The following is a 12,828-nucleotide window of genomic DNA, read 5'->3' as shown; positions in this document are numbered from 1 at the left end:
GTGGGAGTATGGTGGGGTGTGTGAGGAAGTGTGGGTACATGTGTGAGGTGTGATTGGGGCTTGGGTGGGTTGGATGTGTGCATGTGAGGGGCTTTCCCTCCCCCTCCCACCCACCCTTTGTGACCTGACTGAGCCCAGACCATCCTCAGATTGGGGGGAGGGAGGGGGTGGAAAGGAATCAGTGCTGCCTGCCTGGCTTGCAGTGTGCTGCAAAGGCAGGGAAAGCATTTGCTGCTGCCAGCAGGAAGCAAGACAAGCCCCTAGGATAGGGGAAGGCGGGGACAGGGCCTGGAACCCTTGGTCTCTGCCCACACCTGTCTGGCAGGGCTGCAACAATCTCTCACTCATTCACACTGCTGCTCTCCTCCCACCTTCCTGTCCCATGCCTGCCTGGTGGGGCTGAACCCAGCCCATGCTGGCTACTGCTGCACCTCACCTGCCTGTCCCATGCCTGCCTGAAGAGGCTTTGTGAACGACCGAGCTCTTTCAGGTCCCTCCCCTCCTGCCTATCCACATGCTCACTTGCCCAGCCATGTATGAGCAGGATCAGAGTGAGCTGCAGGCAGAGCCCCACTCCCCTCAATGCTGCAGCTTCCCCTCCCTATCTGCTGCCCAGAGCGCTGCAGCGGGGACAGGAGTCACTGGAGGCTGGGGCAGCCCAGCAGTTCCCTGGGTACAGCAGCATCAGCCCTGCCCAGAAGTTGTGCCTGCTGGCCAGAGCTGGCACCCTCTGGCAGTGGAGGCTGGGAGCACAGCACACAATCCCAGGTGGGAGGAGGCAGGACTTAGCCCCATGCAGATGCAATTAATTGGTGGATGCCTGCCTGCAGGCCAGATCCCATGAACTTGCAGGCCAGATCCAGCCCATGGGCTGTATTTTCCCCATCCCTGGTCTAGCCAGGTCTTAAAAGCCTCCAAGGATGGAGATATTACAACCTCTCTAGGCAGCCTCTTCCAGTGCTTTACTATCCTTACTATTTAGCTTCAAGCTAAAGAATACATATGATGACAGAACTTTTTAACTAGCTTCACTCCTCCAAACAAGCCTGAAGAATGGCTCCCCAACTAAAACTACACCACCAAACCCAAACCAGGCAGGCCTTACTAGTCATCAGCCCTCACAAACCCTCTCCCCAGGCAGCAATAGCTTCCTGCTCCTCTCCCAAGCCAGACTCCCGCTCAAACTCCCCTGCTGACCTGTTGGCTGGTCCTGTGCTGCTCACTTCCATGTTGCTTACTTTTAGCAAGCCTAACCTTCTGCTCAGGCAAGCCCCACCTTCTTACTCGCACTGCAATCAACCCCAATCACTCACATGCAGGTAGAGAAGACAGCATTGGGACAAAGAGCCATGGTTTTCTTCAGAAAGTATGAAAAGATACAGGTTTGTCAGTTGTTGACATAAGTATTTCCTCATGCCTGAGAAAAGATGTTTATTTTTGCCAGAAGGGTCAAATCAAAAACTGCAGAAGAGGAGCCTACATAGTTGGAATCCCCAATACGGAAACTGTCCATGGAAGCCAACTCTCATCTGACCTGGCTTCCCAATGAGTTCCTTAATAAAGTGTTTCCGTACAGCTGTCAAACTTCAAAATTCATTAAGACCCAGTGGTATTAATACTGACCTGATCATCTTGAACCTGAGATCCTAATACTAAAGATTTTTTCTTTCACAATGAAGACAGGGGAAAGTTGGAAGATTAACCCAGGCTATCACTGTTGTGAAAAAGACCCACGCATTGGCTCTGAACCTCAGAAACCAGCAACATGTTAAAACCACTATTTTATCCAAAGCAGCCTCCAAATCCACTTCAAATCTATTTGTGCAAACCTAGCAAGATAAACTAAAAAACGCTTCCTAAATCAAAGATCTCTTGTAAAATACTTGGATCTGCAGGGCTTTCCTATCCAGAGCTATCCTTTAAAAAGTAATGCTTAATACTGTTAAAGCAGCTGTTTTTCCACATGGTCCCAAGTTTCCTTATTAGAGACATACTGTTTCTTTCCCTTATTGTAAAGGAGAGAGAACCACCAAACCTTAAGAGAAATCTGGTCCTATTCTTTATCAGGCATTAGAACTGAAGTGCACTCAAGGGAGCTGCACTGGCTGAATAGAATGGCTCACAGCTGAAGTAACTCCAACAGCTGCCAAATCTGTAGCTGGCCCATGACAAATATGTGCGGGCCGGGTGCGATCCGAGCCCTTTTTCACTCCACGCGGGCTGTGGCCAGCAGCCCGGGCACGCTGGATCGGAGAGAACAGGAGACACGCTAGAATTAGGCACGGACGTGTAATGGTTGATTCAAGATTGTTTACTTACACAGAAGATGGCCACGGTGTAGGCTGGACAGTTTCCCAGGCACAGCTCCGATTAAATCCTCGTTTGAGGACTCAGACAATATTCGGATCACTCCCACAGAGTTGTCGAGGCTCCGTGGATCCTTTTATTCACTCACAATTCACTCACACGAAGTTTGCTAGGCTCCGTGGGTCCTTTTGCGCGCAGGGAGAGGGATACGTCGAGGATTGCGAATGGCGACGGGGAGAGGCTAGAGGCTGATCAGACCTCTGTTGCCTGCTTGAAATGCACTGGGTCCGATAGGCTCCGCAGCGCTTAGAGATCTTCACACAGAGTGAAGTCTCCTCCTCCTGGTGTTCGTGGAGTCCTCCAACTTGGGCGGAAACCACTCAAGCTTTTTATACGCCGCGCAACCCACTCCGTGGCCGCCACGTGTGAATAATTTCACGCAAGCCAATAATGGGGCTCGAATTATAATACAAATGGCGGGAACTCTTTGCACCGTGCATCTCTGTGCTGCAAAGAAGAAATGCACACTGCAAAGAAAGCTACGAATTGGCGGGAAAATAATTCAGTGGTGCCAAAGCACACACAAAACAAAAATCACACCCTTGGGTTGTGACAAAATAGAGAGTCAGTAAAATTACTTCATGAAAAGTCTAGCCCAACTATTAATTCTAACTCAAATTAACACATTTCGTCTTAAATTTTTAGAAAATTCATTTTGTACGCAAAGGTACTGAATGTTTTGGGGAAAAGATAAAAAGTCAAGGACAAAACAGAACTCAACCTTAATCTGAATTGTGAGCAGCAACTTTTTGAATTATCACCTTTTAAAACATATACACCCCATCTTGATTTTTGTTTCTTTTAAATTTGATTTCAACATGTAGACCAGTGGTCCCCAACCTTTTTGGACTCAAGGGACCCACCCCTCACTGGGCTTGAGGCACCCCTCTTGAGGCACCCCTCAAACAGTCTCCAGGCACTCCCATCCATAACTTTTGAGAATTGTGTGGCACCCAAATTCAAAAACTAATTTATATATTGCAGTACTTACCTCATTACATAAGGGCTTAGTTGTAGGGGTGAGGGAATCATCCAGGCAATCATGAATAAACCTGAGCCTGGTTTATCTGCTTATCTTCTCATACCTCATGGCACCCTTCAAAGGATCTGGTGGAACCCTAGGGTGCCCTGCCACCCTGGTTGAAAAATCACTGATGTCGACAAACTGAAGCAAATTTCAGGTACTTAATTTTATTCTAGAATATTAAACCAGCTACAGCATTAACATTTGTAGTCAGCCAATAATAGTTAACTTCCAGTGTGGTATATATGTAATTACTATTATTTTAAGAAGCTTTGCTGCAATTTGAAAAGGTCACCTAACTTTGACTCACTGGCATGGTTCTGCAATTAGTGTTAAACATTTATAAGAAAAATTGACAGATGAATTGGCGTGGAAAGACTGGCTAGTGCACTTACTGGCCTTGTCTTCAACCAAAAAGTATTGGAGAATAATTACTGGATATGGGATAAAAAGAACTGAAGGGTTACAGCTCCAAAACAGAAAAACTTATACAGCAAGTCTGTTTTTGATATCAAAGTGAGTTCTATGGGAAAGGAAAAATCAGCAAAGACATAGGTAGGAAAAGCCATCAAAATGTAATTTTAAAGCTTCAAATATATACCTGGATTCACATGCAGGACAGCAGAGAAATATTACTCTGGCCAATGATGGACAGCACTAATAAAGAGGCTTACAGATAGAAGCAGGCCTAACTATATGATTTTATCTTATCTTAAACATAGTATTTCAAAGCTTAGATTCTTCTATGCTTAATAATGCTAAGTTTAATATATAAATTCCTATATCACTGCTGTTGTTTAAGTAGCTGCCTGGTTTTATGCTGGTGTCTTGAGTAATCCAATTCTGGCATTCTTAGTTGATGCATACAATTCAGATAATTTTGTTATTTGAGTTCTTGTTATTTTCATTATGTTTATAAGAACTCTTTTGATATGTGTGGCCTCTCAAATATGCAATAGCACCGATTTTCAAAGTTAATGCCGATTTCCCATTGTCATTACATGGCAAAAAGCAGGAAAGGAGCCAGGAGACACACTAAAGATATTAGGGAACTATTGAAAAAGAAAAAAGAAATAAGAAATATATATATATAAATAATGGAGGAACTGCTCAGCAACCAGGGAGGAATACACCTGTATCACCAGGGCCTGCAGGTACGAGACACAGAAAGCTAAGGCAGGTATGGAGATCAAGCTGGCAACCAGTATTGAAGACAACAAAAAGTCCTTCTACAGATGCATAGGCAGCAAGAAAAGATCACGCTCCACTGTGGGACCCCTACTGAATACCCAGGGGCAGCTCACAGTCGATGCCCGCAAAAAGGCAGAACTCCTAAACACATACTTTGTGTTGGTATTCCTGAAATCCAACAGGGGCTGCTCACCTGACCAGAGGCCCAGGGAACATGGGGAAGGTAACAGCCTACACAAAATCAGCCCAGAACAGGAGGGATCTTCTACAACACTTGGATGTTTTCAAGTCTGCTGGGCCAGATGACCTGTACCTGAGAGTCCTAAAAGAAGAACTGGCCAATCTTATAGCAGCACCACTGGCCAAGCTGTCTGAAGAGTCATGGAACTTAGGAGTGTGGTCCCGGACAACTGGAAGAAGGCCAATATGGTGCCCATCTTTAAGAAAAGGAAGAGGGATGACCCCACAAATGTCAGACTGATCAGTCTGACCTTGGTCCTGGGTAAAATCTTTGAAAAGTCGGTTAAGGAGGCTATCAGTTACAAGCTGGTAACGGATGGGGTGCTAAAAAAAACCAGCACAGCTTTGTCAAGAGTAGACCATGCCTGATGAACCTTGTGTACTTTTACAACCAGGTAACTAACCATCTGGATGAGGGACACAAGGTTGAAGTAATCTACTTAGGCTTCAGTAAAGCCTTTGACTCTGTCTCCCATGGGATTCTCTCTAACAAACTGGAGAATACTGGGTGGACAACTGGCTTAGAGGCCACTCCCAGAGAGTGGTAATTGATGGGATGACCTCATCCTGGAGGGCTGTCTCCAGTGGTGCCCCCAGGGATCAGTGCTTGGACCCATGCTATTCAATATATTCATTAATGACTTGAATGAGAAGATGGAAAGCTCAATGATTAAGTTCACAGATGATAGCAAGCTGTGGGGAAATGTGGGCACACCAGAGGATAGGGCAAAGATCCAGAATGACCTTGAGAGATTGGATTTATGGACAGAACAAAATCAGATGAGGTTTAACAGGGAGAAGTGCAAGGTCCTACACCTGGGTAGGAAAAACCCTCACCACAACTATACAACTGGCCGAGCTTATAGCAGCACCACTGGCCAAGCTGTCTGAAGAGTCATAGAACTTGGGAGTGGTCCCAGACAACTGGAAGAAGGCCAGTATGGTGCCCATCTTTAAGAAAAGGAAGAGGGATGACCCCCAGTGGGTGGTGGCCCACTGGCTGGCAGAGCATCTGAATGAGACCTGGGGGTCTCAATCGACTGGAAGAAGAGTATGAGCCAACAGTGCAATGAGGTTGCCAGAAGGGCAAATAAAACTCTGGTGTGCATCAGCTGATGCGTGACCAATAGATCCAGGGAGGTACTCCTCCCTCTGTTCTGCATTGGTGAAGCCCTCAGCTGGAGTACTGTGGCCTGTTCTGGGCATCGCACTTCAATAAGGATGTGGATAAGCTTGAGAAGGTACAAAGAAGGGCCACCCATATGGTTAAGGGCATGGTGGGTGGGCCCTGTGAGGAGAAGATCCAGGAACTTGGTCAGTTCAGCCTGAGTAAGAGAAAGCTGAGAGGTGATTTAATAGCCACCTACAAGTACATCAGGGGGGAGCATCAAGAACTAAGAGACCAACTTTTCAGGAGGGCACCTCAAGGGAGGACGAGGACCAATGGACATAAGCTAATAGAGGGTAAATTCAGGCTAGCCTCAAGGAAAAACCTTTTCTCTGTAAAAAGTCACCTGAATCTGGAACACACTCCCAGCAGAGGTGGTACAGTCATCCTCCTTGGAGGTGTTCAAGATAATACTGGACAGGCACCTGGTCAAGCGCATCTGAACCCAATAACTTCCTGCCCACGGCAGGGCACCAGACTTGATGATCTGACACGTCCCTTCTGGTTCTATGATTATTGAGCTTTTATTTAAGTACTCTAAATGCATTGCAGGTTTTGCCCAATGACCTCATGTGTCTAATATAAACAACACAGTCCAATGGAATATGTATTCCAAAGATCTCAAAACTCAGTGCATTGCAAGTATTATTGAACTACTAAATTTGCTGTAGATAAATCATTTTTAGTCAAGAATGGGAGTCCTGAATTGTTTCAATGCACTGCAACATATGAATTTCAATTCCTGCTATAGACAACCTCCATCTGGAGTGAAAAATACTGAGGAGAAAAATGAAAGGCAACAATTTTTGGTGTTATCTTTTACTGGATCAACTTTATGATCTGGAGGGATGTCAGACAAGGTCTTCAAACCAAAGTGCCCTTCCTCACTCCGAAAAAATGCCAAAACAACACCCCGTTCCAACCTTCCCCCTCTGAAGTTACAAGAAGGGCTTTCAATTATATATCAGCTCATATATAACATCTCATGTACAGCAAGGTATGTTTCAGTTGCAACAGTGACCAGGACTTTTCCCCAACTCAAACTCACCTACATTGTGTCAACTTGAGAAAAGTTTAAAGGTGCTGATTATGACCTACAAAATGCTAAAAGGTCTAGCTCATTTCCACCTGACATACCAGCTTTTTGAGGACACTACATACTACGTCAGATGCAATAAGGTGAGGCTCTCTAGCTGCAAGTTGTCCAGTAGGACTAAATGAGCAAGGAACCCGGCAGCTATGGAATTCTGCTGACCTATGAACACTGCTAAGTTCAGCTGCTGAATACAGATTTGAAGTGGTAGCTGGTAAGAAGGTGATTTTTTATTTACATTTGTGGGTAACAGGTAGACTAGATGGACAGCATTTACCTTTTCTAAAAAAATAAGCAAGCAAAGAAAGAAACCTTTGGTATACTAATTCTGCATGTTATCCCATTTTCCTTTTACAAGCAGTCCTTGGACTTATGACAATTGGTTCCTGAAAACCATGTCTCAAGTCAAAACATTGTAACTTGGAACTGATTTTCCCCATAGGAAACAATGTTATAATGGGGGAAGAGGGGGTTGAGGCCCGATACCCTATTTTCACCAAAAATAACCCAGAATTTTGTACTCATCTATAGATAAGTAATATAGTTACATTAAGGGTCTAATAAAAGATATCAAATTCCCCCAAGGAAGCTTGTCTGCCATAGTTACATTAATGTATTGTAAACAGCAGTCATATGGATTTGGAAGGACTTCTTTGAGGTGACTTTGCTGGACTTTTTGAAGGGCTCTTGGCTGGAGTCTTCTCAGGAGTCTTGGCTGCAGGTTTTTCTGGAGTCTTGTCTGCTTTCTTAAAGAAAGTGTCCAAGGAAATTTGGACAGATGTTCTCCAGGGAGATGGGCAACGCAGCTAACTTGTTCGCTGGTGTGGCGTTGTGTCTCGTCAGATCAAGCATTGTAAAATCGAAACTGACATCAGAAAGTTGAAACAGGGTTTCAACTTATAAACATTTTAAGTGCAAAATGTTGTAACTCAAAACTTTGTAAGTCAAGGACTGCCTGTACTCATTTTTAATTATTCTATCCTCCAGAATTTGTTCCAAGGCCTTCCATACTATTGGCTAGCAGGTATGTAGTTGCTCAGATCAGAAGGGCTCTCTTCTATAACCTGAGGCTCACCAATTGAAAACAGGAAAGAGGGAAGAGACCTGGGGGTAGTGGTCTGACACAAAACAACTGAGCCACCAATGTGATGCAACCAAGAAAAAGGCAAATGCAATCCAATCACATACTGGGTAAAGTACTTCATTAACTTGACTACAAGACACCCCTGATGATAAGACAACCCCCCAATACTTAGATTCTATATATGGAAAATGTATATATAATAAAACTGGGAGAATCAGGTAGCCCCCCTACTTCCCTGCCACTGCTACAGAAGGGAAAATAAATCTGGTGGATTAGATAGCCCTCCCCCACCACTTCCCTTCAACTTCTTCCCACTGCAGTCCCTTCCCCCACTCCCTACCAGCAAAACTTGCTCTTCCTGAGCACATGAAAGTGAGGGGCAAATCTGAAAATGAAGACCTTGAAATAAACATACCTCCAGTTATTTGCATATGTTCAAAGACTTAGTTCATCCAGAATTGAGGTACTCCAGAAACATACTTTAAAGCAGCACTTTTGTGCCTACTTACTTATATATAGTACACTTGATCTGAGCCTTCAAGAGGCCAAAAAGCAACATGATATTTATCCGAAGACAAAATGCTCATGATTTACCAAGCCATGGTGACTCCATAACTCAACACTGCTTAGTATGCGTGCGTACTCCAGATATTCCTCCCCCACCCAAACAGAGGATCCATGTGCTAATTAGCCCCCCACTCATGACTGGAACCGGTTGTTCCTGTCACAAGTCCTGGGATCCCTCCAAATATTAGATGCAGATGAGATGCAGGGCAACCTGGGCCAGCTTCACCTTATGGAGGGCAGGGCCACACTAATCATATGCAACAGGCTGAGGGGGGAGAGGCAACAGAGGGATACTGAGTGAACAGTTTGGGGCCCTGTTTAGCAATGTTTGCCACACATTTAAGGTTAGCGAAGAAACAGGAATCACTGGAAATAGGAAAGAAAGGCACAGCTCAGCTGTGAGAGTGAAGAGGAAGTCAAAACAAATGCAATGTAGTGACTCACCATGACTTGAAGAGTTGGTGCTGAGAGGGACTGTGGTCTGTGGACACAACCATTTCTCCTATTCAGATAGGCTACAATAACCTAGCCTTGTGGCAGGTTCCCATCAGCATAGGCCATGTGTATTATAGTCATATTCAGGGTGACATTTAAATCAACTTCTCAGTTGGTTTTCATGACTTAGTGCTTATTTTTGCCAGCAGTTTAATGACAGACAACGTATTTAATTAAGTTTGTTTGTACAGTTACTTCTCACTTAACATCACTGTTATGTTCTTGAAAAAAACGTGACTTGAAGCAAAACAACGTTAAGCAAATCCAATTACGTCACAGTACTTACCTACTAGCAGGCAGTGGCCAAATGTTATAACTGAACATTGTGTAACTTTAAATGAGTCTGTTCTCTAATAGATTAGTGACATAATAACAAAACAACGTTAACTAGGACAACGTTAAGTGAGGAGTACCTGTAAGCAAATGTAAGGCAAGAAGCTTACCCTCCCCTGCCATGCTACTTCCAGCGGGGGAAACCCTTCTCTTGTACTGGAATAAATACACGATAGCTAATAAAAGAGAGCGAGCTGTTACTGATGTTTGTACAAGTCACCAGGTATCTCATGGAATTTTCTATGTACATTCTGGTAACCCATATTCAAGAAAAATGTATTCCAACTGGAACAAGTACAGAGGAAGGCTCCTACAATCATCAGAAGCATAGAGAACCTACCCTATGACAGGAGACTAAAAGAGATTGTTTTGCTATGCTAATTTACCCATATACTGAGAGGGCACAGGATTGTTTTGCATAATCATAGTGGTGGATAAACAACAGAGGGAACATGAGGGAGAAAGCAAGCTATTTAAACTTAGACACATGTTGGCACAAAAGCAAATCTGTATCTAGGGCTGTCAAACTATTAAAAAATGTAATCGTGATTAAAAAATTAGTTGCAATCAATTGTGATTTTAATTGCATAGCTAAAAACTCCAAATTATGGGCAGAAAAACTCAAAATTATGCAAGTAAGATGTATGGTTGGAGGGGTGAGTATGGGGGGGAATTTGTGAAGTTGTGGGGGGACGTGGGGATGTGTGTGGGTTTTGGAGCCAGGGAAGGGGGTTCCTCATAGGAGGATCTGGAGCCCCAGGAGGGGAGACCCACACACCCTTTAGCAGGATGCCCAACTTGAGTAGCGTTTCTGCAGAGCTGCCCTGGGTGGCGTTTCTGCAGAACATGGCCCCAGTGGCAGTGGGCTCACCCCATCCTTGCCCCAGCAATGGTGGCCACAGGCTGCTCTAGCCCCAGCCCGGACCTGAAATTCCTCACCTACCTGCTCAGTGGATCCCAGGCAGTCATGACCCGCCCTGAGGCCAAGCTGCGGAGCCCAAGCATGTCAGGAAACCCTACCATAGCCCAGCACCACCTTCCCAAAATCCCCAGTACTGCCAGCCTAGCTGCTTGGGGCCCTGGATGGGGGTTATGTGGGGTGGGTGTGCCCCCCCACACCTGCTGTAGCTGCCTGAAGCCCACGCCTGGGCTGCCCTGTGGCCCTTCTGGACTGCCACCGCAGCCCCACTGGGCGGCCCAGAGACAGCGGTAATGGTGGCAGGGCAAGGCAACCCGGGTGCAGGCTCCAAAACCATGTGCACAATTAACATGTTAAAAAAAATTAACGCATTAATTGGTTCTTGAGTTAACTGTGCATATTAACACCAATTAATTGACAGCCCTAGTATTAAACTTTTCAAAAATAAATTTAGGTTGGAGCTAGATTTCTAACCATGAAAAGAGTCAAGTTCTGGAACAGTGGGTTGGAGAGCCAGGAAAACTTAACTGATTTAAAATTGTGGTTTGATAAAACTAGACTCAGTAACTTACAAGGCACCTTCTAATCCTACATCCTAATTAATGCTGTCTAATGATAATTAATGCTCAGTTAGAAAGTAATTTTTTATCTTTGTTTTCTGCTTTAAATCATTCATCCAAATTTAAAGATTTAAGAAAGGGTAAGATTTCTAAAGAGAAATGTGGTTCAAATAATGGAAACGAAGAGTCAAAAAGTCTCAATACTGCTCTTAAAATGGTAACATATATTGGATTAATTGTAGCAACTAAGGATATTGTCATACCTAGAAAAATTCTGTAATTGTCTTAAGGAATAACTACCTGATTTTGAAGAAAGGGTAATGCAGTAGTTTCTCTCTCTCTCTCTCTCTCTACGAATGCAAGACTACTTAGCTGAAACAGTGTTTCACAATATGATAAACATTTCAATGTTATCCAACATCTCTACTAAATTATATTCTGATCAAATTATGCCTACTGGATCCAGATAAAGATAGTCATTCCATTAAGGCTTAAAAAGTCAGACTCGACAGGAATGGCCTTCTTAAGAAAAGGTCTACTATGAATGAAAGGCCAGAATTTTTTGTCAGCAAATGGAAGAAGTTCTTAAGTCTCATTACTGAGTAAATATTTTTTCAAGACACAAATCTTGCTTAATACTTAAGATTTTAATTTATACTTCAGTCCATTATCACCATCCATCACACAAAAGGCATCAACTCCCATCCAGTTTGCTTTCTTACTCTCTTCCTCCATTTCTTTTGTCCCAGGCCATTATCACACAAGTTTTAATGCATGCAAAGACTATTAAGTGTGATATACAATCACCTTGTTTTATTATTTTTTCTCATATGAGATTTCATACTATAAAATTATGTTCAGAGTCAGATAATCAATGTTCTGGAACACAACAAAAATGGGCTACCCAAATTATACTAGGGATAATCTTAGCCCCACAACAATTGAGATGGGAGAATATTAAGGCAGTTTTTAATGCCTCCTGCAGAATATCCCTATAGGACACAAGTTATGCAGTGTGCCTCTAAGATATGTACCTCAATCTTATCCTGTTACAGCACTCTACTGACTACTTTAAGATGTTGTATAAATTTGGTTTACATCTTGAAGTCAGTCAATAATTTCAATTACAACCTGAAGCTAATTATAACTAAGTCAAGTCAAGGTTGAATAAATACATTTTAAATAATGATAGTGCTGTTAAAGTTTAGAATACATTCCTTTTCAAATTGTCCAAGCTACTTTAAGTTATCCACTTCTTGTCAACCTTTTTTCAAGTGACAAGAATCCAACAGTCTACCATTCTCCAGAACTAAGCACAAAAATATTAGTGAGGACTCAAAATAGTTTTATGTATAAGGGCTGTACAGTAATGTAGTTATGTGTTTTGATTATTCTTCCCCCTCTTAGAAACTGTATCTCAATGAACAGAATATAGACAAAAACTACAGCAGATCTTTACAACATTTAACACTAATAACAAAACACCTTACATACATTCTCCTGAAAAAGCAAATCAGATTTTTGAGTACTTACAACAGGAGCCGGTCAACCTTTGGTCCATTACCTCTCTGAAAGACAATGGGAGGCCTATATGTTTTCATTGCTCCTACAATCTATACACTTATTTTCTGTCTATGGAGTTCCTGTTCTCTTTATAAATACTTGTTTGAAGTGGTGATGATTTCCAAGCTATTTATAAATCTTAGCCAATGAGTTTCCTACTGACGTATGAGACACTGGCACAGTGATTGATTTACATGCCTCACAATATATTATTTATCACTGCT

The 12,828-nt window shown here is 43.3% G+C and overlaps 1 protein-coding gene across 11 annotated transcripts in view; it reads right to left on the bottom strand.

The window, feature by feature from the left end:
* ENAH (ENAH, actin regulator) overlaps window positions 1–12,828 on the bottom strand; it is a 137,389-nt gene that overhangs the window by 40,488 nt on the left and 84,073 nt on the right. The window contains exon 1 of one of the 11 annotated variants that reach the window (XM_025216328.1): window positions 12,575–12,719. The exons of the other annotated variants lie outside the window; for them this stretch is intronic. Coding sequence (XP_025072113.1) covers window positions 12,575–12,642 — 68 coding nt within the window. The 5' untranslated portion in view covers window positions 12,643–12,719. Of the gene's footprint in view, window positions 1–12,574; window positions 12,720–12,828 lie in introns of those variants that run through there. 11 annotated transcript variants of the gene reach the window in all.

Source organism: Alligator sinensis, unplaced genomic scaffold, assembly GCF_000455745.1.
Source record: "Alligator sinensis unplaced genomic scaffold, ASM45574v1 scaffold138_1, whole genome shotgun sequence".
Taxonomy (NCBI): Eukaryota; Metazoa; Chordata; order Crocodylia; family Alligatoridae; genus Alligator; species Alligator sinensis.
This window is presented reverse-complemented; position numbering and strand designations above follow the sequence as displayed.